Source organism: Acipenser ruthenus, chromosome 4, assembly GCF_902713425.1.
Source record: "Acipenser ruthenus chromosome 4, fAciRut3.2 maternal haplotype, whole genome shotgun sequence".
Lineage (NCBI taxonomy): Eukaryota > Metazoa > Chordata > Actinopteri > Acipenseriformes > Acipenseridae > Acipenser > Acipenser ruthenus.
Window position 1 is genome coordinate 59497806 of NC_081192.1, and position 23775 is coordinate 59521580.

Here is a 23775-nt window from a genome sequence, read left to right on the forward strand (position 1 = left end):
GTTGGCTACAGTTCCATGGATCTTAAACTTCTTAATAATGTTTGCAACTGTTGTCACAGGAACATCAAGTTGCTTGGAGATGGTCTTGTAGCCGTTACCTTTACCATGCTTGTCTATTATTTTCTTTCTGATCTCCTCAGACAACTCTCTCCTTTGCTTTCTCTGGTCCATGTTCAGTGTGGTGCACTGTGGCAAAGTGGCTAGTAAGGGGAACAGGTGTAGCGGTGAGGCGATGCAGGAGTGACAGGCAGACAACGGTAATCCAGTGAAATTAACTGCTTTATTTATAATCCGGGTCTGGTGACCGTAAAATAATAAATCCCTGGCTATACACAACAATGTGTAAAGTGCGGGGATAACAAAACAGGGCACAGTCCTGAACCAAATGCAAAACACGGTCACCAGTCCGGGGTGGGTGCAGACGTGCAGGTGCTTGGTGCAGACACAGTGGGGTGGTGTGTAGTGGTGCTCCGGATAGTGCTGACCCGATTTCGACAGCTCCAGAGGTGCTTTAACTGTCTAAGTGAAAAACACAGAACGTTAACACACAAACACAACACATAATCTCTTTTTCAATACGAGAGTTCCTCTCTCGCTTCTTCTCTCTCCAGCGTTTACCCAAACAAAGGAAAAGATCAGCGTTACCCTGGCCCCTATATGTAATCCCGTATGATATCTAGGTAAACGGTTGCAGCTGCTTTATTACTTGCAGCTGCCCCTCGTTTATCTTTCAAGTCAATACGGTCTTACAACAGAGTCTCGCTTCTTTCCAGGCTGACCCACTTCCTGGTCCCGGAAACGAACCAGCCCTTCCAGATACTTCTCCTCCTGTTCTTTAGCGCCCTCACAGGTCGGGAGGAAGATTTATCACCAGAACTCATTGTATTTCTGTCACATGCACACAATGATACCAAACAGCACAGTAACTACTTTTCTCCATTTAAATAGGCTGAATGACTGATTACAAGATTGGAGACATGTGTGATACTAATTAAAGAAACTAATTAGTTTGAAATATCACTATAATCCAATTATTTATTATCTTTTCTAAGGGGTACCAACAAATGTGTCCAGGCCATTTTAGAATATCTTTGTAGAATAAGCACTAATTCATCTCTTTTCACAGCTTCTTTGCTTTATTCTATGACATACCAAAGGCATGCAAGTATACATGATAAAATAGCTTTTAATTTCATCACTTTTCAGGAGGAATGAAGCATTATTTCAATGAGCTGTAAGGGTACCAACAAATTTGAGCACGTCTGTATGCCTGCAGGGGTTGCATGGTGGTGTGTGCGTGCAGGGGTTGCATGGTGGTGTGTAGCGTGCAGGGGTTGCATGGTGGTGTGCGTGCAGGGGTTGCATGGTGGTGTGTGCGTGCAAGGGCTGCATGTTGGTGGTGTGTGTGCAGGGGTTACATGGTGGTGTGCGTGCAGGGGTTGCATATTGGTGTGTGCATGTAGGGGTTGCATGGTGGTGTGAGCATGTAGGGGTTGCATTATGGTGTGAGCATGTAGGGGTTGCATGGTGGCGTGTGCGTGTAGGTGTCGCATGGTGGATGTATACGTGCAGGGGTCACATGGTGGGTGTATACATATAGGGGTTGCATGGTGGTGTGGGTGTTCCGGGGTTGTGTGTGGATGTGTTTGGAGGGGAATTGGAGTGCAGGTTTTGCGCAAAAGAGGGAGTGGGAGGCGAGGGCATATAAGGGGGTGCAGGGAAAAGACTGGGAAGGGTAGGGTAAAAGAAAAATTACTACAATCATTTATTTTCACTTTTGACTCCCAGTCCCCTTTCCCTCACTTTTTGATTTTATTTTGTAATTATTTAATTATTGCCAAATAAAACGGCCTTCATCTGTAAAGCAAATGAGATGTCCTTTTTTTGGAATACCATGTTCCTTCCCAAAAATGTGTTTTAATATTAGCCTTTAATAAAGGAAAACAATTGCTTTAATTCATTTTCGTGTATCTATTTCAGTGCAATGTAGTTTCTTTATTGTAATAAGAAATACGTTTTTTTAACATTTACATTTTAGTTCTGTTTTTTCATTAAAAAAATGTTTTCTGGGGAGAGTAAAAAAGACATTAACTTTGATTAATATACTAAGGGTTACTGTGGCAATGTGCCCCGCCTCTGTGTGTATTCTTGTGTTTTATGTTGTATGTTACGTGTGCTGTGTTAATGTTGGTGTATAGGCATTGGTACACGGGATATAAACGGGTCTGTGTTTCACGTGTGAATTAAAATGTATAATTGTATTTAAGCACGGGATTGCACATCACTTCACCTGCATATAAAGTATATAATATGTGAGCACGAGGTTGCACATAATTAATTCACGTGCTGGGATTCAAGTGAATAATTAATTAGTAATTGAATCCCAGCACAACAGTATATATAGATGCACGTTTTACTCACTCGGGGTTGTGTGTTCGGTGAGTGGAGAACGGGAGAGAGAGCAGGAGAACTAGAGAAACTAAAACGTTTTTAACAATTGCTATCGCGTGCTGGTAGGACCAGCACGATATTTGTTTGTTTATTTTTACTCACCGTGTTTGTGTGTCTGTCCGTCCACCATTTGTTAATGTTAGTTCGTTTTGTTTGTCTATTTATTTTGGTGTAAAGTGCCGTGTCCTGTGTTTTGTTAAACCCTTTTTATTTATAATAAACCGGCGCAAGCAAGCGTCTTCATCATTTCATTTCATCTGTCCTGTGTTATTCATTTCCTGGATCTGACGGCACCACTCAGCCAGCCGTGTGACAGTTACTCTTAAATGAATTCACAATCCAGTTTATGGTAAACTGTGCATTGATGACTTAGAAACCCATCTGTCAGCTGAGTCCCAAAAACTGGGCTGAATTCGAAAATGCAAAGCGACCCAGAATTTGGGACTTTATCTAAAAACCAGAAGTGCTGGAATTTGGGACGTTATCTGAAAACTATAGCAGCCCAGAATTTGGGACGTTATCTAAAAACCAAAGCAGCCCAGAATTTGGGATGTTATCTAAAAACCAGAGGTGCCGGGAATTTGGGATGTTATCTAAAAAACCAAAGCGTGCCTGAATTTGGGACATTATCTGAAAAGCAAAGCGCCCCCAGAATTTGGGACGTAAATGAATACAGGGGCTATATGCAGCCTAAAACTGTGACCACATTAGAGATAACCCAATGTATCCTATAACAAAACTGCAATAGTGTATACATTTTATATTAAAATATATCGCGCAAATGATTTAGATATATGCTACTTGAACGAAAAAAGTACACCACCACAGAAAGCCAATTTGTACATTCGTGCATAACATGATAATTCATATAAAGTAATAACCCAGTTTATTATATTAGTACAGCAAAATACCACATTATATTTTAATTGAAAAGTTGTGAAAAGCAGATCTCTCGCTCTCTCTCTCTCTGATCACAATGTTAAAAATGCCTGCAAGCTTTCCCACTCGTGTGACGACAGTCATGTGACAGACATGAACCAATCAAAACGCGAGACTGTTATGCGTTTCCATCCCCAAAACCGGGCCTGTGTCATCCCAGACTCGTTACAATTAGATTTCATACAGCTGTGATAGCCTATATATTTTATTATAAACTATTATTATTAATAATTATGATAATAATATAACATCACATATTATTAGATGTACAAACATCATTTAAAATGTGTCTTTTGCACCGTAAATCAACTGGGCTAGAGAGAGAGAGAGAGAGAGAGAGAGAGAGAGAGAGAGAGAGAGAGAGAGAGAGAGAGAGAGAAAAGTAAATATTAGTGTTATCTGCTCACCGTGTTTTGTTCGTCTGTCTGTGCACTGTCTAGTCCGTTTTGTTCGTCTGTTTATTTTGGCTACAAGTGCCGTGTCCTGTGTTTTTGTTGTTTCAAACCTTTTATTTTCTGTCTGTTAATTATTAAATGCTGAGCGCGATCACGCGCTCATCCTCACCAAAACCCCAAGTCTCTGTTGTTTATTTCCTGGCTCTGGTCTGACGCCACCCACTCCGGCCGTCTTTGTGACACCCCCATATTGTTTTTGTTTATTAAAATGGTATGATATTGCAATTATTACAGCACTTGCCAATTTCAAGCATGACAGAGTTGTAATTAATAGGAAAACATTTTAAACAATGGCAGTTGTGTTCCACAAAGGGAAAGCCATCAGCCATGTTCATTATGTTGCCTGGGTGCGAAAAGATGAGCAATGTTTCAGTGTAATGTTACGCAATGCACACAACGCATCAGACTGCTTAAAAACCTGCAGGATTCTTACATGATCTTTCTAGAGTGGACAGAGCTATACATCATGAAGAATAACTGTCCTCAGCACTACTGTTCAAAGTTGTCCCCAGCCTCAGGTACAGTCGTTGCTGTCCCTACCTCTTCAGCCTCATGGGCAGGGAGTAACATTTTTCAGTCTGGCTTTAAAAAAAACAAAACTTTACACACTTGGTGTGTGTTTCTTTCTTCTGTGCTATTTAGTGTCTCAAGTTGTGTTTTCACCACTGCACTGTGGCAGATGTGGTTGTTTGATTTTCCAGGATGCCTTCTGCAAAACAACTGGCAAAAACTTCATTAAAGTAACATTAAAGTTTAGTTTCAAAAGTCCATAAGGTTAGTAAGTTGCAAGTGAAGGTAGCCACGCAACCTTAACTCTGCACCCTTATGTGATTGTTTCCCGTCACACTTGACATCACATATGACATCATCAATGACATTGGCAATGACATCACTAAGCACATGACAAATTCTCCCCGAAGACTGGCCATACAGACATAACACTGGGAAATCAGTCCTTCTGATTGGTAACATGTTCAGTAAACATTAGCATTCCCACAATGTTTGCTGTCAAGCTAATTATTTCACCAGTGTTCTAAGTAAAACCAATATACTCAGAATACAGTAGTGCTATAGAATTAATTAGGGACCTTCTATGTATTACTGGAACCAATGTTAAACAAGTCATATTTCACCAAATGCTATCAGCAATATTCATACAAACAATATGTTCTGTAAGTGGAATCTGCAACATTGGCTTTCTTGTATTAACTGCACTGTTTCATGTGGCAAAAGGAGTCACTGCATTTTATGCAGTATGTGTATGTTTGCAATGTGATTAACCATTATTCTTTCAAACTTTACAGTTGACTATGAATGCTTGCTAACATACTGTTATGGTGGAAGCCATTCACCATTGTGAAAATTGAACAGTACTCAATGAAGTACATAAACTAGAGGTGGATTGTAATGCGTGGATGTTATGCTTACAAGAGACATAAAACACTGCTTTGTGTACCACAGCATACATGTAACAACAGTATACCAGACAGTAATATAGTAGACACCTTTATCACCCTTTCACTGGCACCTTTTCAGTGAAATGTAATGGAAAGTGTTAACATACATGTAAGGTTTGACATATTGCATGTCCCATTTGTTTTCAGGTACTCATTTCCAAAGATCTAATACTCATCACTACATACGTGAACATCATTTACACATTTCTGAGTACAAGGAATTCTGGTGTTTCTTAAGGCACACACGCACACAGACAGCAAACATTGTGGGGATGCTAATGCAGTTACTGAACATGTTACCAGTCAGAAGGACTATGACTTCCCAGTGTTATGTCTGTATGGCCAGTCTTTGGGGAGAATTTGTCATGTGCTTAGTGATGTCATTGATGATGTCATATGTGATGTCAAGTGTGATGGGAAACATACACATAAGGGTGCAAAGTTAAGGTTGTGTGGCAATTTCCTAACCTTTTGGAGTTTTGCAAATAAACCTTAACATTACTTTAACAAAGTTTTGGCCATATATATATATATATATATATATATAGGAACCAGGGACTGAGGCAGATAGGCAAGCTCCTGCTTCAAGTAATCTTTAATTAACTACATTTGGTAACTCTGTAAGGTGGTGTTTGAATTAGCTGAGTTGGTGTGTGATTAGTACCAGGTGAGTGGTTTAATTGAATAGAAGTTGTTTTGCTATCTGATTGGTTTCCACGCAGTTGTTTTTTATATATTAAGCAGCCTATTTTAGCGCCAGCACGAAGCGTCAGCCAACAGAAGAGCCTCAACAAAAGAGCCGGAGTCTAGCTGTGGGAGTCCAGCAAGGGGAGGCCTGCACTGAGACGCTGTTCCAATAGATCCAAACCTAATGGGGCTCTAGAAGAAGCTATCTACTAGTCAGGTCTGTACCCTCCACCCTACTGCTCCTACTGTGCCTTTTGTCCTGCTATGGCTGTCTCTCACATCCCTGTTCTGTCCTCCCGTCCTCGTCCTCTGCCCTCCCTCCGCTGCTGCTCCTCCAACCCCTCTAACCTCATTTCTCTGCCTCTCCCCCCCTCCCGCACACTCTCTGGTGCACTCTGGAACTGTCACTCTTCTGCTAACAAAGCTGATTTCATCTCTGCCTTTGCCTCCCACCTCTCGCTCGATTTCCTTGCTCTCACTGAAACCTGGCTGTCCCCTGATAACACTGTTACTCCTGCTGCCCTGTCCTCTCTCTACATCCTGTCCCATACCCCGCGTCTCACTGGACGGGGAGGTGGGACGGGTCTTCTCCTCTCTCCCTCCTTACTCTTTTCTGTCCCCTCCGATCTCATCTCACTCTCTGTCAATACCTTTGAATTTCATGCAGTCCAACTAACCTTTCCCTGTCAACTCCTGCTCATTGTTCTGTACCGCCCCCCTGGGCCTCTCACTCACTTTCTGGATGAACTCGACTATCTACTCTCCTCCCTCCCCTCCCTGTCTACCCCGACTGTCCTGTTGGGTGACTTCAACATCCATCTCTCCAACCCCAGCCACTCTGCTGGATTCCTCCCTCTCCTGCACTCCTTCGACTTCTGTCTCTCTCCGTCCCCTCCTACCCACAAAGCTAGCCGTCAACTGGACCTCACCTTCTCCAGGGCCTGCTGCCCCTCCACCCTCTCTGTCACCCCCTGGACCTCTCTGATCACTATTTCATCTCTTTTTCTCTGTCTCTCCCCCCTCTCCCTGCTCCTCCTACCCCCACTGTCACCTCTCGCCGTAACCTCCGCTCTCTCTCCCCCTCAGTCCTTGCCTCCACTGCTCTCTCTCACCTCCCTCCTATCGACTCCTTCTCACAACTCTCCGTTGACTCTGCTACCTCCACCCTCTTCTCCTCACTCACCTCCTCCCTCGACTCCCTCTGTCCCCTCACCTCCCGTCCTGCTCGCCCCTCCCCTCCCCATCCCTGGCTCTCCTCTGCGCTCCGCTCGGCAAGAATCACACTGCGATCTGCTGAAAAGAAATGGAAGAGAACCAAACTCCCTGCTGCCCTAGACCTTTACCGCACTCTCCTCTCCTCCTTCTCCTCTACTCTCTCCTCTGCTAAATGTGCTTATTTCCAATCTGTAATCCAAGCCTCCATTAACAACCCACATAAACTATTCTCTACCTTCTCCTCCCTCCTAAACCCCCCCCCCTCCTCCTCCCTCCTCTATCTCCCCTGATGACTTTGCCTCCTTCTTCTCTTCTAAAATTTCAGATATCTGCAAACTCTTTAACACCTCTCCCTCCCCCGCACCCCCTCCCGCTCCAACTCCTACACCGACTGCAACCCCTACTAACTCACCCTCCTTCTCCACCTTCTTGCCCCTCTCAGACTCTGACCTCTCCTCCCTGCTCCAGGGTCACAAACCCACCACGTGTGCCTTGGACCCCCTCCCCACTCACCTCTTTCAAGCTGCTGCTCCTGCTCTACTCCCCTTCATCTCCTCCCTCCTCAACACCTCTCTACTTTCTGGTATCTTCCCCTCTGCCTTCAAAAAAGCCTCGATCACTCCCCTCCTCAAAAAACCTACCCTCGACCCCACCTCCCTCCAGAGCTACCGTCCTGTCTCCCTCCTACCCTTCCTCTCCAAAACCCTCGAGCGGACTGTACACCGCCAGCTCTCTGCTTTCCTGTCCAACCACTCTCTGCTTGACCCTCTCCAATCTGGCTTCCGCTCTGCTCACTCCACTGAAACCGCCCTCCTGTCTGTCACCAACTCACTTAAATGTGCCCGAGCTGCCTCTCTCTCCTCTGTCCTAATTCTCCTCGACCTCTCTGCTGCCTTTGACACTGTTGATCACTCTATTCTACTTTCATCTCTTGCTGACCTGGGGATCTCTGGCACTGCTCTGGCCTGGTTCTCCTCCTACCTCTCCAACCGCACTTACCAGGTAACCTGGCGTGGAGCAACCTCCACACCTCACCCTCTCTTAACTGGAGTCCCCCAAGGGTCAGTCTTGGGTCCTCTCCTGTTCTCTCTCTACACCCGCTCCCTGGGCCCCCTCATCGCATCCTATGGTTTCTCATACCATTTCTATGCTGATGATGCTCAGATTTTCCTCTCCTTCCCCACCTCTGACTCCACCATCTCCTCCCGTATCTCTACCTGTCTGTCTGCTATTTCCTCCTGGATGCACTCGCATCACCTCAAACTCAACCTCTCTAAATCTGACCTCCTTTTCTTTCCCTCCTCCTCCACATCCTCTGATCTCTCTATCTCTGTTCCTCTGGAATCTACCACACTCTCTCCCTCTTCCTCCGCTAAGAACCTTGGAGTCACCCTGGACCCCTGCCTCTCTTATTCCCAGCACATCTCCACTCTGGCACGCACTTGCCGATTCTTCCTGAGCAACATCCGAAGAATCCGACCCTTCCTCACCAATTATGCTACCCAGCTCCTGGTCCAGGCCCTGGTACTCTCCCGCCTAGACTACTGCAACTCCCTCCTGGCTGGCCTCCCTGCGTCCGCCACCCGTCCGCTCCAGCTCATCCAGAACTCTGCTGCCCGCCTGGTGTTCTCTCTGCCTCGCTTCGCCCACGCTACTCCACTACTCCGCTCGCTCCACTGGCTCCCGATCACCGCTCGCATCCAGTTCAAGACTCTTGTACTAGCCTACAGATGCCTTGACCAGTCTGCACCCAGCTACCTCCAGACCCTCATCTCTCCCTACACCCCCACTCGACCTCTCCGCTCCGCCTGCACTAGAAGACTAGCTCTACCACCGCTACGCTCCCCTGCCTCCAAAGCCCGCTCCTTCTCCACCCTTGCTCCGCAGTGGTGGAATGACCTTCCTACAGATGTCAGGACTGCCCAGTCCCTGACCACATTCCGGCGCCTCCTTAAGACTCACCTCTTCAAAGAGCACCTGTAGAACTCCTCTGTTTGTATCCTGGGACACTATCACCCTTCATGTAAATGTGCTTTATTTTGCTCTTATCAGCCCCCTATTTTACTGCATTTAATCCTGTACTTCAGAATACTGTAATCTGCCAAGTTTTTAACCTGTAGTACTTTGTATTTAATCACATCCTGATGTAACTATCACTATTTAATCATATCCTGATGTAACTATCACTATTACCTGCTGTATTATTGAATTGTGGTTTGTCAAACTTGTACTTTGCTTGAACAAAAGTTATTGTATTTCTTGCTCTTATTGTATTACTTGTATTGTAACGCTTGAAATGTTTTTGCTTACGATTGTAAGTCGCCGTGGATAAGGGCGTCTGCTAAGAAATAAATAATAATAATAATAATAATAATAATAATAATAATAATAATATATATATACAGTACTGTGCAAAAGTTTTAGGCAGGTGTGAAAAAATGCTGTAAAGTAAGAATGCTTTCAAAAATAGACATGTTAATAGATTATATTTATCAATTAACTAAATGCAAAGTGAGTGAACAGAAGAAAAATCTAAATCAAATCCATATTTGGTGTGACCACCCTTTGCCTTCAAAACAGCATCAATTCTTCTAGGTACACTTGCACAAAGTCAGGGATTTTGTAGGCATATAGTCAGGTGTATGATTAAACAATTATACCAAACAGGAGCTAATGATCATCAATTCAATATGTAGGCTGAAACACAATCATTAACTGAAACAGAAACAGCTGTGTAGGAGTAATAAAACTGGGTGATGAACTGCCAAACTCAGCTAACATGGTGAGGTTGCTGAAGACAGTTTACTGTCAAAAGTCATACACCATGGCAAGACTGAGCACAGCAACAAGACACAAGGTAGTTATACTGCATCAACAAGGTCTCTCCCAGGCAGACATTTCAAGGCAGACAGGGGTTTCCAGATGTGCTGTCCAAGCTCTTTTGAAGAAGCACAAAGAAACGGCAACGTTGAGGACCGTAGACGCAGTGGTCGGCCAAGGAAACTTACTGCAGCAGATGAAAGACACATCATGCTTAGTTCCCTTCGCAATCGGAAGATGTCCAGCAGTGCCATCAGCTCAGAATTGGCAGAAAACAGTGGGACCCTGGTACACCCATCTATTGTCCGGAGAAGTCTGGTCAGCAGTGGCCTTCATGGAAGACTTGCGGCCAAAAAGCCATACCTCCGACGTGGAAACAAGGCCAAGCGACTCAACTATGCACGAAAACACAGGAACTGGGGTGCAGAAAAATGGCAGCAGGTGCTCTGGACTGATGAGTCAAAATTTGAAATATTTGGCTGTAGCAAAAGGCAGTTTGTTCGCCGAAGGGCTGGAGAGCAGTACACAAATGAGTGTCTGCAGGCAACAGTGAAGCATGGTGGAGGTTCCTTGCAAGTTTGGGGCTGCATTTCTGCAAATGGAGTTTGGGATTTGGTCAGAATTAATGGTCTCCTCAATGCTGAGAAGTACAGGCAGATACTTATCCATCATGCAATACCATCAGGGAGGCATCTGATTGGCCCCAAATTTATTCTGCAGCATGACAACGACCCCAAACATACAGCGAAAGTCATTAAGAACTGTCTTCTGCGTAAAGAAGAACAAGGAGTCCTGGAAGTGATGGTATGGCCCCCACAGAGCCCTGATCTCAACATCATCGAGTCTGTCTGGGATTACATGAAGAGAGAGAAGCAACTGAGGCTGCCTAAATCCACAGAAGAACTGTGGTTAGTTCTCCAAGATGTTTGGGCCAACCTACCTGCCGAGTTCCTTCAAAAACGGTGTGCAAGTGTACCTAGAAGAATTGATGCTGTTTTGAAGGCAAAGGGTGGTCACACCAAATATTGATTTGATGTAGATTTTTCTTCTGTTCAGTCACTTTGCATTTTGTTAATTGATAAATATAAACTATTAACATGTCTATTTTTGAAAGCATTCTTACTTTACAGCATTTTTTCACATCTGCCTAAAACTTTTGCACAGTACTGTATATATATATATATATATATATATATATATATATATATATATATATATATATATATATATATATCCCTTTCATTCTGGCAATACAGCATATAGGGGATCAGGTGATGCTGCATATACTTCCCTGGCTTAGAAACCCTACCTGTCCAGACGGCTGACAGCTGCTGAGGAAGCATTCAACACCACGCTTGGGCAATAATAAGTATGCAAAAAAAACACTCAGGAGATTCTGAAGCCATGTGGCAAAAAGTTTTGTGGTCTGACGAAACTAAAATTGAACTTTTTGGCCTAAATGCAAAGCATTATGTTTGGCCCAAACTCAACACAGCACATCACTAAAATAATACCATCTCTACTGTGAAGCATGGCGGCGGCAGCATCATGTTATGGGGATGTTTCTCATCGGCAGGGACTGGGGCACTTGTCAGGATAGAAGGGAAAATGAATGGAGCAAAGTACAGAGAAATCCTTGAGGAAAACCTGCTGCCCTCTGCAAGAAAGCTGAAACTGGGACGGAAGTTCACCTTTCAGCATGACAACGACCCAAAGCACACAGCCAAAGCTACACCAGAGTGGCTAAGTAACAAAAAGGTAAATGTCCTTGAGTGGCCCAGTTAGAGCCCTGACCTAGATCCAATCGAAAATGTGTGGCATGACTTGAAGATTGCTGTCCATCAATGCTCCCCAAGGAACTTGACAGAGCTTTAACAGTTTTGTAAAGAAGAATGGTCAAATATTGCCAAATCTAGTGTGCAAAGTTGGTAGAGACCTATCCCAACACTCACAGCTCTAATTGCTGCCAAAGGTGCTTCCACCAAGTATTAACTCAGGGGGGTGGAGATTTATCCAATTATGATCTTTCAGTTTTGTATTTTTAATACATATTTTTTTTCTCAATAAAAACATTTTTCACCTTAACAGTGTGGAGTATGGTGTGTAGATAAGTGGAAAAAAATCCTAATTTAAATGCATGAGGGTGTAGACTTTCTATAGGCACTATATATATATATATATATATATATATATATATATATATATATATATATATATATATATATATATATATATATATATTATAGATACTACCAGAAACTATGACAATCATCATGCAAAAGTATTACCAATATAGCAATAATAACTGCACCGGGTACAAAAACGAAAGAAAAAAAAAAAAAGAGAAATCGTCACGTGGTTCGTCACTAGCTCTGTGTGAGCAGTTAAGGGAGCCGCCCCTGGAAAACACCGCGTGTCTTGTCTTGGAAATACAATTACCGGTATTTATTTATTTACATTCCTTACACCTAATCTTCATTTCAGTACACCACTGATAACACCACAGCATTCTGCGATTTCCGGGTATCTTAAAAGTAAGTGTGTGATCGAAATCAATTTTTATATTATTTGTTTCTTACACCAGCTTATTCTGTGTTTGCTACTGTCTGCCCCTCTGATGTTTCTCTTGTTTCCGGAGACTGCCTTTATTTTGTGTTTCTGCACACGGCACTGCCACGAGTGCAGGGTGCAATAAAAACCTGCCTGTACTATTTCCAGTTACAGCGTTTAGATGGTTTGGAAGAACGAAGCGAGACTGTGTGTGATACTCGCTAAGTATAATATTTTAACACTACGTATATAAGCCTTATATAGGGCCCAAAAGGTATCACAAGCACACACACACACACTCACACTCACACTCTCATTGCGGATGCAGTAACTGCAGTGTAACGTCACAGTGTAGTTATGATTGAAAATCTTATTTTTTATGCCTTGGTTTCCAAACTGTGTTTATTTTAGAATATGTTAGTTAGCGACAAAAGTGGTAATATAAAAAAATATATTTTCTATCAGTGTACTAATGGAAATCTGAAAAAGAGGATGATGAAGTCGTGATGAAGTCGTTTTGAAATCCAAATGCGAAATTCAGAACAGTGCAAATATACATGCATTTATGCAGTAAATTGTTAAATTATCAGGTCATTTACACCTTTATCCACTGCTTAATTAAATATTTGGGAGAATACAGAAAATTACATTTGTTGAAATAAATATTGTAGTATATGTAACTCGGATGTTGTCTTTTTATTTTTTGTTTACAAAGATAAACAATTACACATACAGTACCATTAGATTTTTTAACTACTATAAGACTTTACAGTAGATTGTCAATTTGTTTTTAAATGTCGTGTTTCGTAACAAAAGGAAAACAAAAATGCTTACTGGCTGATGGAAATACCATTTGAGTTAACTTACATTTGGAGATTTGTATGCTTTTTGACTAGAAGCCCCTGCCACACTAACTAAAACCAGTATTAAAGCCATCAGTGGGCATATGACGAAAAAGAAAAGGCAATGAACAGTTTAATGGAAGTAGAATAAGTGGTGTTTAAGACCTAGAGGTAAGAAAATTAGGTTTTTGTATATTAAATGACTGATTTTCAGTAAGTGGAATAACTTCTTGTTATCTTAAGATACATGTAAAAATGTAAGTGACAGACACACCATCATATATCTCCACAACTGATACACCCAGTAACTTATGCTAAATACTGTTCATATCAAGTTTCATAACAGTTTAATAAGCGCTTTCCTATATGCAAACATTTAAGTGTAATCTACAGATGGATTATTGTACTGACAGACAAGCATCCCCATTTTGGTGCCTATTGCAAAATATAGGCTAAATAAACAAGAGCAGCATTATTTTTGTTTATAAGTTTCGTGAAATGCATTTTGTCACACACAAATGTCACACAAAGAAATAAGACGTTTTCATAACTAAGGCATGCACAAATGTAATACCTGTCCTGTGAATTAACAGAACTATAAACTGTGTTTGAGATCTCGCAACATTGAAGAATTTTTGAATTGGCATGCAACATATCAAAAGTTCCCAGTATGTCCCTTTTAATATTCATGCAGAATGGGTCTTTTTCCCTGGAATATGAATGCAAAGGAAAATAGGCACAAGCCTTTCACACTTTCATAGTTTTACTTGGGTCAGTGTTTAGAAAACCACTTACTGTATTGCTTGTGGTAAAAGTGTCCCTCGGTGTATCCTATATTGGGAACTCAAATCAATGTAATATTCAGTTTGATTAGAACAATATTTATCAAATTATGCCCAACAAAATAATTTACCAGTAATTCCAAATGAAAACTTGCTGCATGATCTGCCATTTTTTCATGTCAGATGCATTTATTCATGTACAGTGCTTCCAGTGGTTCCCAGCATAAATACTAGCTTCTGTCATCTTTCCCAGCAAAAAATAAATAAATACACAGCTAATCTCAGGAAATCATATGATCGCGAGGGTAACTTATTACCAACACAGGACTTCTCTTAGAATATATATATATATATATAGATAGATATAGATAGATATTTATATAGATACATATAATTTTTTTGAGAAAATCAGGAAAAGACAGACAGTCATGCACTTCTTTATTAAAAGCAATATATGAGCAATCGATCTTAAAGAATGCTCTGTCGACAGTTGAATAAACTTATTTAAGATATTTTTTATGCAATCTGGTAATGGTCCATAATGAGTCATGTATTTTACCATGATTTTCTTTCAGAATATGGCCCTGGTGAGATGGCTGCCTGTGGCCATGCTACTCTTTTTGTTCATGGTGTGCAAAGGACGCTATCACAGCGATACTGACGTTGAGTGCAATAATGTAGCCGAGCACAGTGCAAGAGATCATCTGCTCAAAAGTGGCCATGAGATGATCCAAGCTATTGACACCCAAGCAGCAGAGCACATGCAGAAACATCACCTGGAGATCCTCTTTAACCGGTATGGGGAGAATGGCAGCATATCCATTGAAGGGTTGAAAAAGCTTCTGGAGAGCATAGGGTTGGACAGGATCAAAAAGGTGCCGGTTCGGGATGGGCACTTTGAGCACGAGCATGAGGATCATCATCAGCGAGGTCATAACCACCATCCGCACCACCACCCACACCACCATCACTACCCCTACCAGCACAAAATACCGGCCAGCAAAAAAGGTGCCGACACCCTCAAAATTATAAGGAACAACTTAACAGCAAGCAAGAAAACTGAAGATTCCAGCATCCACCACAACCTTTATGCCAAGAAAGTGATTCATGAAATCAGCACCACTCCTGTGTACACCACCAACATTTTGTTGAAGTCCAGTGAGATGCGGAATAGAAGAAGCGTAGACCATCCCAGCGATGCAGCAGGGCTTTCCACAACTGCTGGGACCGGCTTTGCCAAACGCGATGGCCTGGAGACCACAAAGCATAGTCCAGTTAGCAATTTGTTAGTTCCAGGGGAACACAGTGAGCCTGCTCAAGTTGGAAAAGATAAGCATATGCACACAGATGATCATGATCACCATGAACACCTTGAAAAAGAGGTAAGATGGATTTCGAGTTTGTACTAGACTTTTCTGCATTTGGGTGGGGAGTTAAAAATATATATTTTTACATGTTTACGAAGTTTGCTATATGAAAGCTATAGGTATTTATTCTTTCTCCAGAAGACTAAACTACAGAAGTAGATGGTAAACAATCAGTAGTCAATGTCTGTTAACCTTTTCGATAATGGTACCTAGTGCCTTAAAGATATTTTGTGGGTTAAACTCCTTTTATCATGTCTGTGGTGTGCACATCACAAAAAATATTTTACAAATGTAATTCTCTGAATATATTGTTATTTATAAATGTACATTTCATTGAGTTATTTTCATGTTCGTGAAAAGTTACTGACCGGATTTTTTCATTGTGACATACTACACCGCAAATACATGCTGTTGCTAAGCTTACTGCGCATTGTTTAAAACCAACACTATTTACAATACGCTGTTATTCAGAAAATACAAAATATGAAAGGTGGAAGTGACCTTTGATTTAATTTTTTACTTACTTGAGGATATTTTAATAGAGCAATTTCATAAAGATTTGACATAACAGATCTGAAGAATCCCCAGCCCGGTAAGGATAAGCTCTGTACTGCCTACTCTGTACTATTGCCTTGTAAAAAGTGATCAGTTACCTGACAGTAACTTCAGATCCGTTCGGGGAGCTACAATATTTGCTTTCCAGCTTTCCAGCAATACCAGCAATAACCGCATACGTAGCTCAGTGAGAGAGAGAGCGCTAGAGAACTGCAGGCTTGGACAGACACCTGTGAGAGCGAGAAACAGAGAGTTTAATCCATTGTGTTTGTGCCAGACAGGAACTGCTTTACAGAGTTGCACAGAAACTAATGGGACAGGGCCTGAGCATGTAAAATTGTATGTAAAGTTTCTTCAGTTCCATATTCTGTTTTGTTCAAAACAAAGTTGTGATTATGCTAGGTTGGTAAAAGGTCTAAAAAGGTCTCACCCAATTTGCATATTTTTTTCCCCCCATGTTCATGTCATATTGAAGTTCAGTGGTGTAGTGTTTTTCTTTTCTGAGCCATCTATGAATACAATATATATAGTAGTGACCAAACATGTTTTTTTGGAAAAGTGTTTTTTTTTTTTTTTTTAAAACATATATTCTCATCTCTACCACATATAGTATGCCTGATCCTGTTGCAACTTACATAATATGAAAGGAACTTTTGTGGCCTTTCATTGAATATAAATTTCATGCATGCAGCAGAAACTATCCAATAGTTAAACATACATAAATTAAAACAGGTGGAAATAGGGCTGAGTGTAATTAAGTAAATGCACCTCCTCTCACCCCTGCTCAGTTCCTTAGTGCCACTCCCCATAACTGCATCCTCCTTCTCTGAATGGACGGCTTAGTAGAGATCCCTGCTATCATTGGTTTTTTCAAGTGCTCATTAAAAGAAAATGATTGATGTTATTAACTGGAGCGGTTCCACCTATCACTCTTCATTTTTTAATAAAAACTTGAAGCAGCCAGTGATCAAATCAAATCAAATTTTATTTATAAAGCGTCCTTCATGGCAAGCCATCCCAAGGCGCTTTTAAAAGAAAAAGGACATTCGGAAGTAGGCTACATTTAGTACAATAAAAACAATATAAATAATAAAAACAGCAAAAGAAAACATTTTAACATTAAAGCAAATAAAAGCAAAAGATGAGGAACTCAAACCGAATAAATAGGAATAAAACTATATAAAAAAAGAAATATTATAAAGATATAAAAGCCCTATTATAGAAGTATGTTTTTTAATTTATTTTTAAAAATTGCCAATGTTGGTGCCCTATGACTGAATTCCTCTACCACCTGTCCTTTGCTTTAAAACCCTTGATAGCGCTAGCAGGGAGGGATTGTAGTTAGATTGGAACTCTCCCAGAGATGGTTGACAGCACCCTCGCTGCCTTTATGAAAAAATGCTTTCCTGTTAAAAATATACTGACGGTAAGCCTTTGCGTCTTAAAGAACAATATGGAAGTCCGTATTTTTCTTTATTGGTTTGCATGCATACCTGCGTACCAGTTATGTGAACCCCTGCTTATAAGTGATTATAAACAATAGCCAAAAAAACAATGTCAAAGTGTATAATAACTGTATTGCAAAAGCAAAGCAGCCCCATACCTACAGACATATAAAGACAGACAGACAGACAGGCATAGAAAGACACACAGACCTGAAAAGACAGACAGACAGACTGTCCGTTATAACTAAACAATAGCAAAAAAAGTGTATAATAAGTCTTATTATTTCTAATCATATTCTATATTTGTTAATAGCATAAGTAATAACATGTTTATACAGTAGATAGTTTATAATCCCTTATAAATTATATCTAAACTAAAGAGTTACCGACTTCTTACTGAGGATTGTTGTGACATCATTTCATTAAAAAAGCTACTGTTTTTTACAATCCGCTTCTACCACACATTAACCACATTTGTATACATAGACTACAACAATCAGAAACTGCAAGTGATTCGTTACATGTTTTAGAAGTCAATAAAGGCTGTTTTTACAGTCAAAGTTAGCACTGCTGCTGACCTTTTCTAAAACAGTCGCTCAGTTTGCATCCAGGTATGTTGTAAAGGTAAATGCCCAGGTTGCGTCTGTTACTGTGATGGCAAATATAATTTAGAAGTGTCCTGTATGTTGTACTGGAATCAGTGTTGTAAACATCGAAAGATTATACCGAATGGACTTCTCAGAACTACATTTCCCATCCTCCTCCTACTCACTGGTAAATCCATCGCTGTTACATATGTGAGCAGGAGGATGATGGGAAATGTAGTTCTAAGCGGTCCATGCAGGTACATGTGAAGCCATCTTGAGGCAGGGAATGCAATTTAAAAGTTTAAAAAAGTGGTCAAAATGTAAAAAAATACACACACCTTACAGTTGTAGCAACACATGGGAACATGTACCACAATAAAATAAAAAGGTCCTTTAATGCATTGTTCTTAATAGAACTTAATTCCTGACATTGACATGCCATTGAACTTTGGTGCAAGTCAGTGCCAGATAATTAAAGGATCAATGCTTTGATATTACTTCCAGATTATGATTGATTGCTCCAAGTCTGATCAGAACTCTTATTCCCAATGTTCAACAATGTGTTACCTTTTGTTAGGGCTGTATTTCTTTCACTGTAAAAATGGCTTATCTCACAGTCTAAAAATATTTGCTTACCTGAAAAACACTAAATGCTAAATTGTAGAATGTTTAGTTTTTTATGTTACCCTTTTAAAGATGTTCTATTTTCACTGTTCATGAATTATCAAACAAAACAAAAACATGAATAAAATATAAAAATAACAGACCTGAAATCTCCCCTTCTTGTACTGGATAGAGCGATCTTTAGCAGAAATCTTTGATGCAGCTGTTGTATTGTTTTCGTTGAAGACGTTTTAAAGATACCTTGCAGCTCTATGCAGCTTGTTCAGTCATTTACCGGAAGCAACCTAAACCGGTTGCCAGATTCCTAATGCAGTGGACCAGGTAGCACATCAATAAGGCAAACTTTTGCTGTATTTATTTTTAAGTGATACAAAATATATATATTTACACTATATGTATATTAACACTTCCAGAAATGGGTATTTACACAGGGAACTACATTTTACACAGCAATGAGTACATTTCACAGAAATCGTGAAAAACGTGAACCACACTAGTCAGATGCACAATAATACTGTGGTATTGAAAATTACATTTCTGACTTCTATTCTGTGTATAAATCCCTGATCCCCGATTCAGAAAATAGAAAAAGAAATATGAGGCTAAATTATAAAAATATGCTTTTCAGTTTCAATATCGAGAGGTTAACCAGTCAAATAACTAAGTCAATATAAGTTCATATATATATATATATATATATATATATATATATATATATAGGTTAAGAATCTGAAATCAATCATACATGCTTACTTTAGTACTCGTACAGTAACAGGCAAAAAGAAACTCAACATATACAAATTATGTTTATTAAGGCTCACAAAAGTAAGAACAAAATAGAAGTTAGAAATCATGGTACCAGAATTATAAGCATAGACACAAGCAGATTTTATTGGGAAAACATACTTCAACAGCTCAAATTGGTATCGGCAAGATTTGCTATTAATGATTCTAAAACCAATTTGTTTTTCAATTAACTTTTAGAATAAGGAAATTAGGAATTTCTATTCACTTAAACGTTCCATGGTTCATAGTAACAATTATGGGAGAAAGTTATGGCACATCGTATCCACCAGGTGTCGCATTTCTTAACCCTTTATAGTATATCTTTCAGACAGACATTCTTAATTAACAGCTAAGAACCAGCTTTGTTTGTTTAGACCAGACACACATGTCATCACAGCAGGTAATTTAAACTATTCCCAAATTGAAATATTTATGAGCCTCTGTTACTAATATCTAATCCTTTTGACGTAGATCTAGAGAATGTTATGGGGGAAGGAAGAGGGAGGACAAACTTAATTAATATCGCAGTATCTCTGTCCCATAGTTTAAAGGCATTTCCCAAAAATATAAGTAATACAAAGTTATTATAAACTTGTAACAGTGGGACACATTTTACAGGAAACCATAGAACTTAAATTGGCTTTAAAGCAACATCAATTTAAATACAGTGTAACCCGCTTAATATTCCCATTACCGTGCAGAGTTATTTGGGGATATTATGCGGGTTGGGATATAAACAGGGTCTCATGTTATCCTATGGCGCCACCACGCCGTAGAAAGTAAGGGGCATTTAAGCACTCCATATTCAACCGTTTTACATAAACAAAGAAAACTGAATATAATCCATATCTGTACGTCTTTTATTGCAATATTGTACTAACATTACAGTACTGTAACATCAAATATATATATTAGTGTCACAGTCTGAATGTTTCATTGGTGACGTTTTTTGTGGATTTTTAGTCATGTGACCACAAAAATACAGCTATTGTTGCAAAATGTAACTTTTATATAAAATATATTATACCTACATCATCCTTAGTCCCTAAAATCCTTATGTTTGATGTAAGATTTTAGAGATTTTTAAGCTACTCGATTTGCTCGATGTCTTTGTGTAAATCTTTGTATTCGTTTTGGGGGTATTACGTGCTCTAGACCGACACCAGACCACTTTTCTACTTTGCACTATGCGGCCTATAGCACCCACCCCAATTTCATGTACCAAGTACACCACCAAAGAATGAGATGCCGTGGCAAAAGTATATATTTTCTGAATCTGCACAAAATAAGGATTTTAGAAATGGGTAACAACATCTCCAGGCAATGGTTTGTTACCCATAATCCTTCTGGAGCCCGAGGTAATGTTGCCGCATGAAATAAAAACAAGTGATTTTTACTATCTTTGGTTACGTTGGTTTGTTTTAAAGGTTTATTTAGTCCTTCCAGTACTCCTGTACTGTGTGGTACTTTTGAAAACACTCCTCCAAACAGAGGCTGAGAGGGACAGTGTGGACAGTAGTACCATGTATCCCTCCATATGCCCTAGCGGGAACATTTTAAGGATAGCCTTTTCTCCTGGACTGTGGCGGCGTTCGAATAAAATGCTGTTCAGTAAACCTTGCCACAGTTTCTGATCTTTCAGTCTCTGGTACTCCTTGTATATTGAACAAAATTCTGGAGCTTACAGAGCTCTGAAATTCAAGAAATGTGAGCTGAGGCTGTGGTGCCGTACTTAGGCATTGTACAATGAAGTCTGGACCATGCACATGCCAAGCTTCTTCTACCATGCCATGGCCTTGCAGCATTGTAGAGCTCCAGCATCTGGTGTGACTTATCCACGCTTTCCATGTATTTGTTATTTTTTTTAAATGGAAGAGGGCACAAAAATAGAATGAAACCAACAATTACAATCAATTTGTAGTTATTTATTTATTTATTTATTTTATTTTTTTAAGGTAGAAAAAAATATATATCCTGAAAGGTTTAGAGGAGTCGGGGAGAGGAGAAAAGTCAATAATTACTAATCTAAATCGAATTTCTTTTTTTTTCTAAAAAAATCTGTATAAATTATGAATAAAATTGTCAATTATATGTGAATTATTAATTTAAAAAAAAATACAAATGGAGGATGGTAGACAAATACAGTTAGAGCAAATATATATAGGAGGTCCAGTGGTTAAAGAAAAGGGCTTGTAACCAGGAGGTCCCCGGTTCAAATCCCACCACAGCCACTGACTCATTGTGTGACCCTGATTAAGTCACTTAACCTCCTTGTGCACCGTCTTTCGGGTGAGACGTAGTTGTAAGGCACTCTGCAGCTGATGCATAGTTCACACACCCTAGTCTCTGTAAGTCGCCTTGGATAAAGGCATCTGCTAAATAAACAAATAATAATAATAATAATAATAATAAAAAATAATAAAATTATAAAAAGTCAAATAGTCCAATTATATTTAACATAAGCAGATCAATTGAAAATTAGCTGAACTCGTTTCAGACTCCTCTTTGGGCGCTATATTTAAACTTAAACAAGCATGAACTTGTTCTCTTGGATCTGGACTCTCATCTCGCCATGAAATAACCACTGACCTTTCCTTGAAATAGGGATCCATTGAAGTGTCAATTATCTTCGTCCTGAAGAAGACTCCTCGCCTCTACCTCCTGCAACTCTACGTCTTACGAAGTATTCCAACTCAACCAGACAACGCAGTTTGAGATACAAGGTTGCAAGTGTAACAAAAAAAAACAAAAAAAACCCCACCTGGTTCCTTTGAGCCTCTGATCGCTGCCCTCAGGCGTCACTGGAGAAAAAAAAAAATGAAGCCACATCACTGAGTATCTTTGGCCACATGTTTCAAGTGCCTCCCCACACATGTGAGAAATTTCAATAATGTCGGTATGACAACCTCAGAAGTTGAGGGTCTTTCTGTATAGTCACATCAACAAAAGATAATGCAGTACAGTGCAGAGAAATGCAGGTACGTCCCTTCAAAGCTAATTCCACGGAACACAAGCTGGTAACACAGCTCCTAATCAAAGAGAACTTTTTTATTATTTATCCTCTTTGCAGAGAAACAGAAGTTACATGCAGATTGTTTTAAATTTGCTCCGGATGTACCATAGCGCTGGCTAACGCTAGCATTCAAGCAAGCTGTAAATTAGGTCTAACAACTGTGTCACATTGAAGGAGTTTTATCACTAACATAATGAAATTCACGACCACATATTATCTGTACGAGCTTCTCAATGATCGATCCCAAGTGAAAAAACAGCAATCGGGTGTTTATTTATTTATTTTTAAAAAAACATGTTTTTAATTCTTGCAATAGGCAGCACTGAGCAAGTGTTGTTGAGGACGAGACATTTAGGTTAGTCAGCACAGAAGTGGTTACTGTAAAAATCGTTGTATATGTTGCACTGGTGTAAAAGTCACTCTTTGAGATTTCAATTTTAGGAAAACACATTATTTGTGTTAAATACTTTTTTTACAGTTGTTTTTTTATCCTACATGCACAACCACGATAAATAAAGAATACACAGGTTTAGTTTTGATGAATCCGCTTTATATCATGATTGCCATGCGGGCATAGTTTGTGGTATAAAGCGGGTCATGATATAAACCGGGTTTCAGGTTTGCCTATGACAGCACATTACGAGTGCGAGAAAAAAAGAAAGAAAATAATTAAAAAGCAGTGTTTTAATATTAAAGCTAAAGTTGCCGAGTATCACAAGCAGGAGGTTATGGAATTGGTAAAACAGTCTGGTTGCTTGTCAGTGGTTACACTGACGAGTCGACTGATGCCCAAGATCAGTATGGGTTACACAATTTATTTGTTTTGCAAGACCTAAATGGTGAACATACACCTGACGCGCTGGAACTGAAAGCTGTCCTTGCAGATACACTTTACCTGCAGGCTGTTAATTACAACATCGTTTCACAAGCTATTGTAAAGTGCTTGAATAACTTTGATGTTAATTTTGATATCAGTATATTTATCTGTATAGTTGCTGTTTTTTTAAAAAAATAAAAAAATAAATAATAATCTCTACATGTAATTTATAACATATTTCCGTGCACATTCCACGAAATACAATACTTTACTCGTGACGCTGCCGTGAATTTGAAAGAAAATGTCAGCGATTTTCACAGGGCCTTAGCTATACGTGCTGGCTTTCAACCAGCACGATACTTGTTTGTCTGTTCATCCACTGT

General features: G+C 39.9%; 1 protein-coding gene across 3 annotated transcripts in view; it reads left to right on the top strand.

The window, feature by feature from the left end:
* The first annotated feature begins 12403 nt into the window (after positions 1-12403).
* The window catches only part of LOC117399520 (zinc transporter ZIP6-like), a 69553-nt gene continuing 58181 nt past the window's right edge, over positions 12404-23775 (top strand). For 2 of the 3 annotated variants that reach the window (XM_059022601.1, XM_059022603.1), the window contains exons 1-2: positions 12409-12558; positions 14774-15580. In XM_059022601.1, coding sequence (XP_058878584.1) covers positions 14777-15580 — 804 coding nt within the window. In that variant the 5' untranslated portion in view covers positions 12409-12558; positions 14774-14776. Of the gene's footprint in view, positions 12559-14773; positions 15581-23775 lie in introns of all 3 variants that reach the window. The other variant, XM_059022602.1, reaches the window with a different exon arrangement.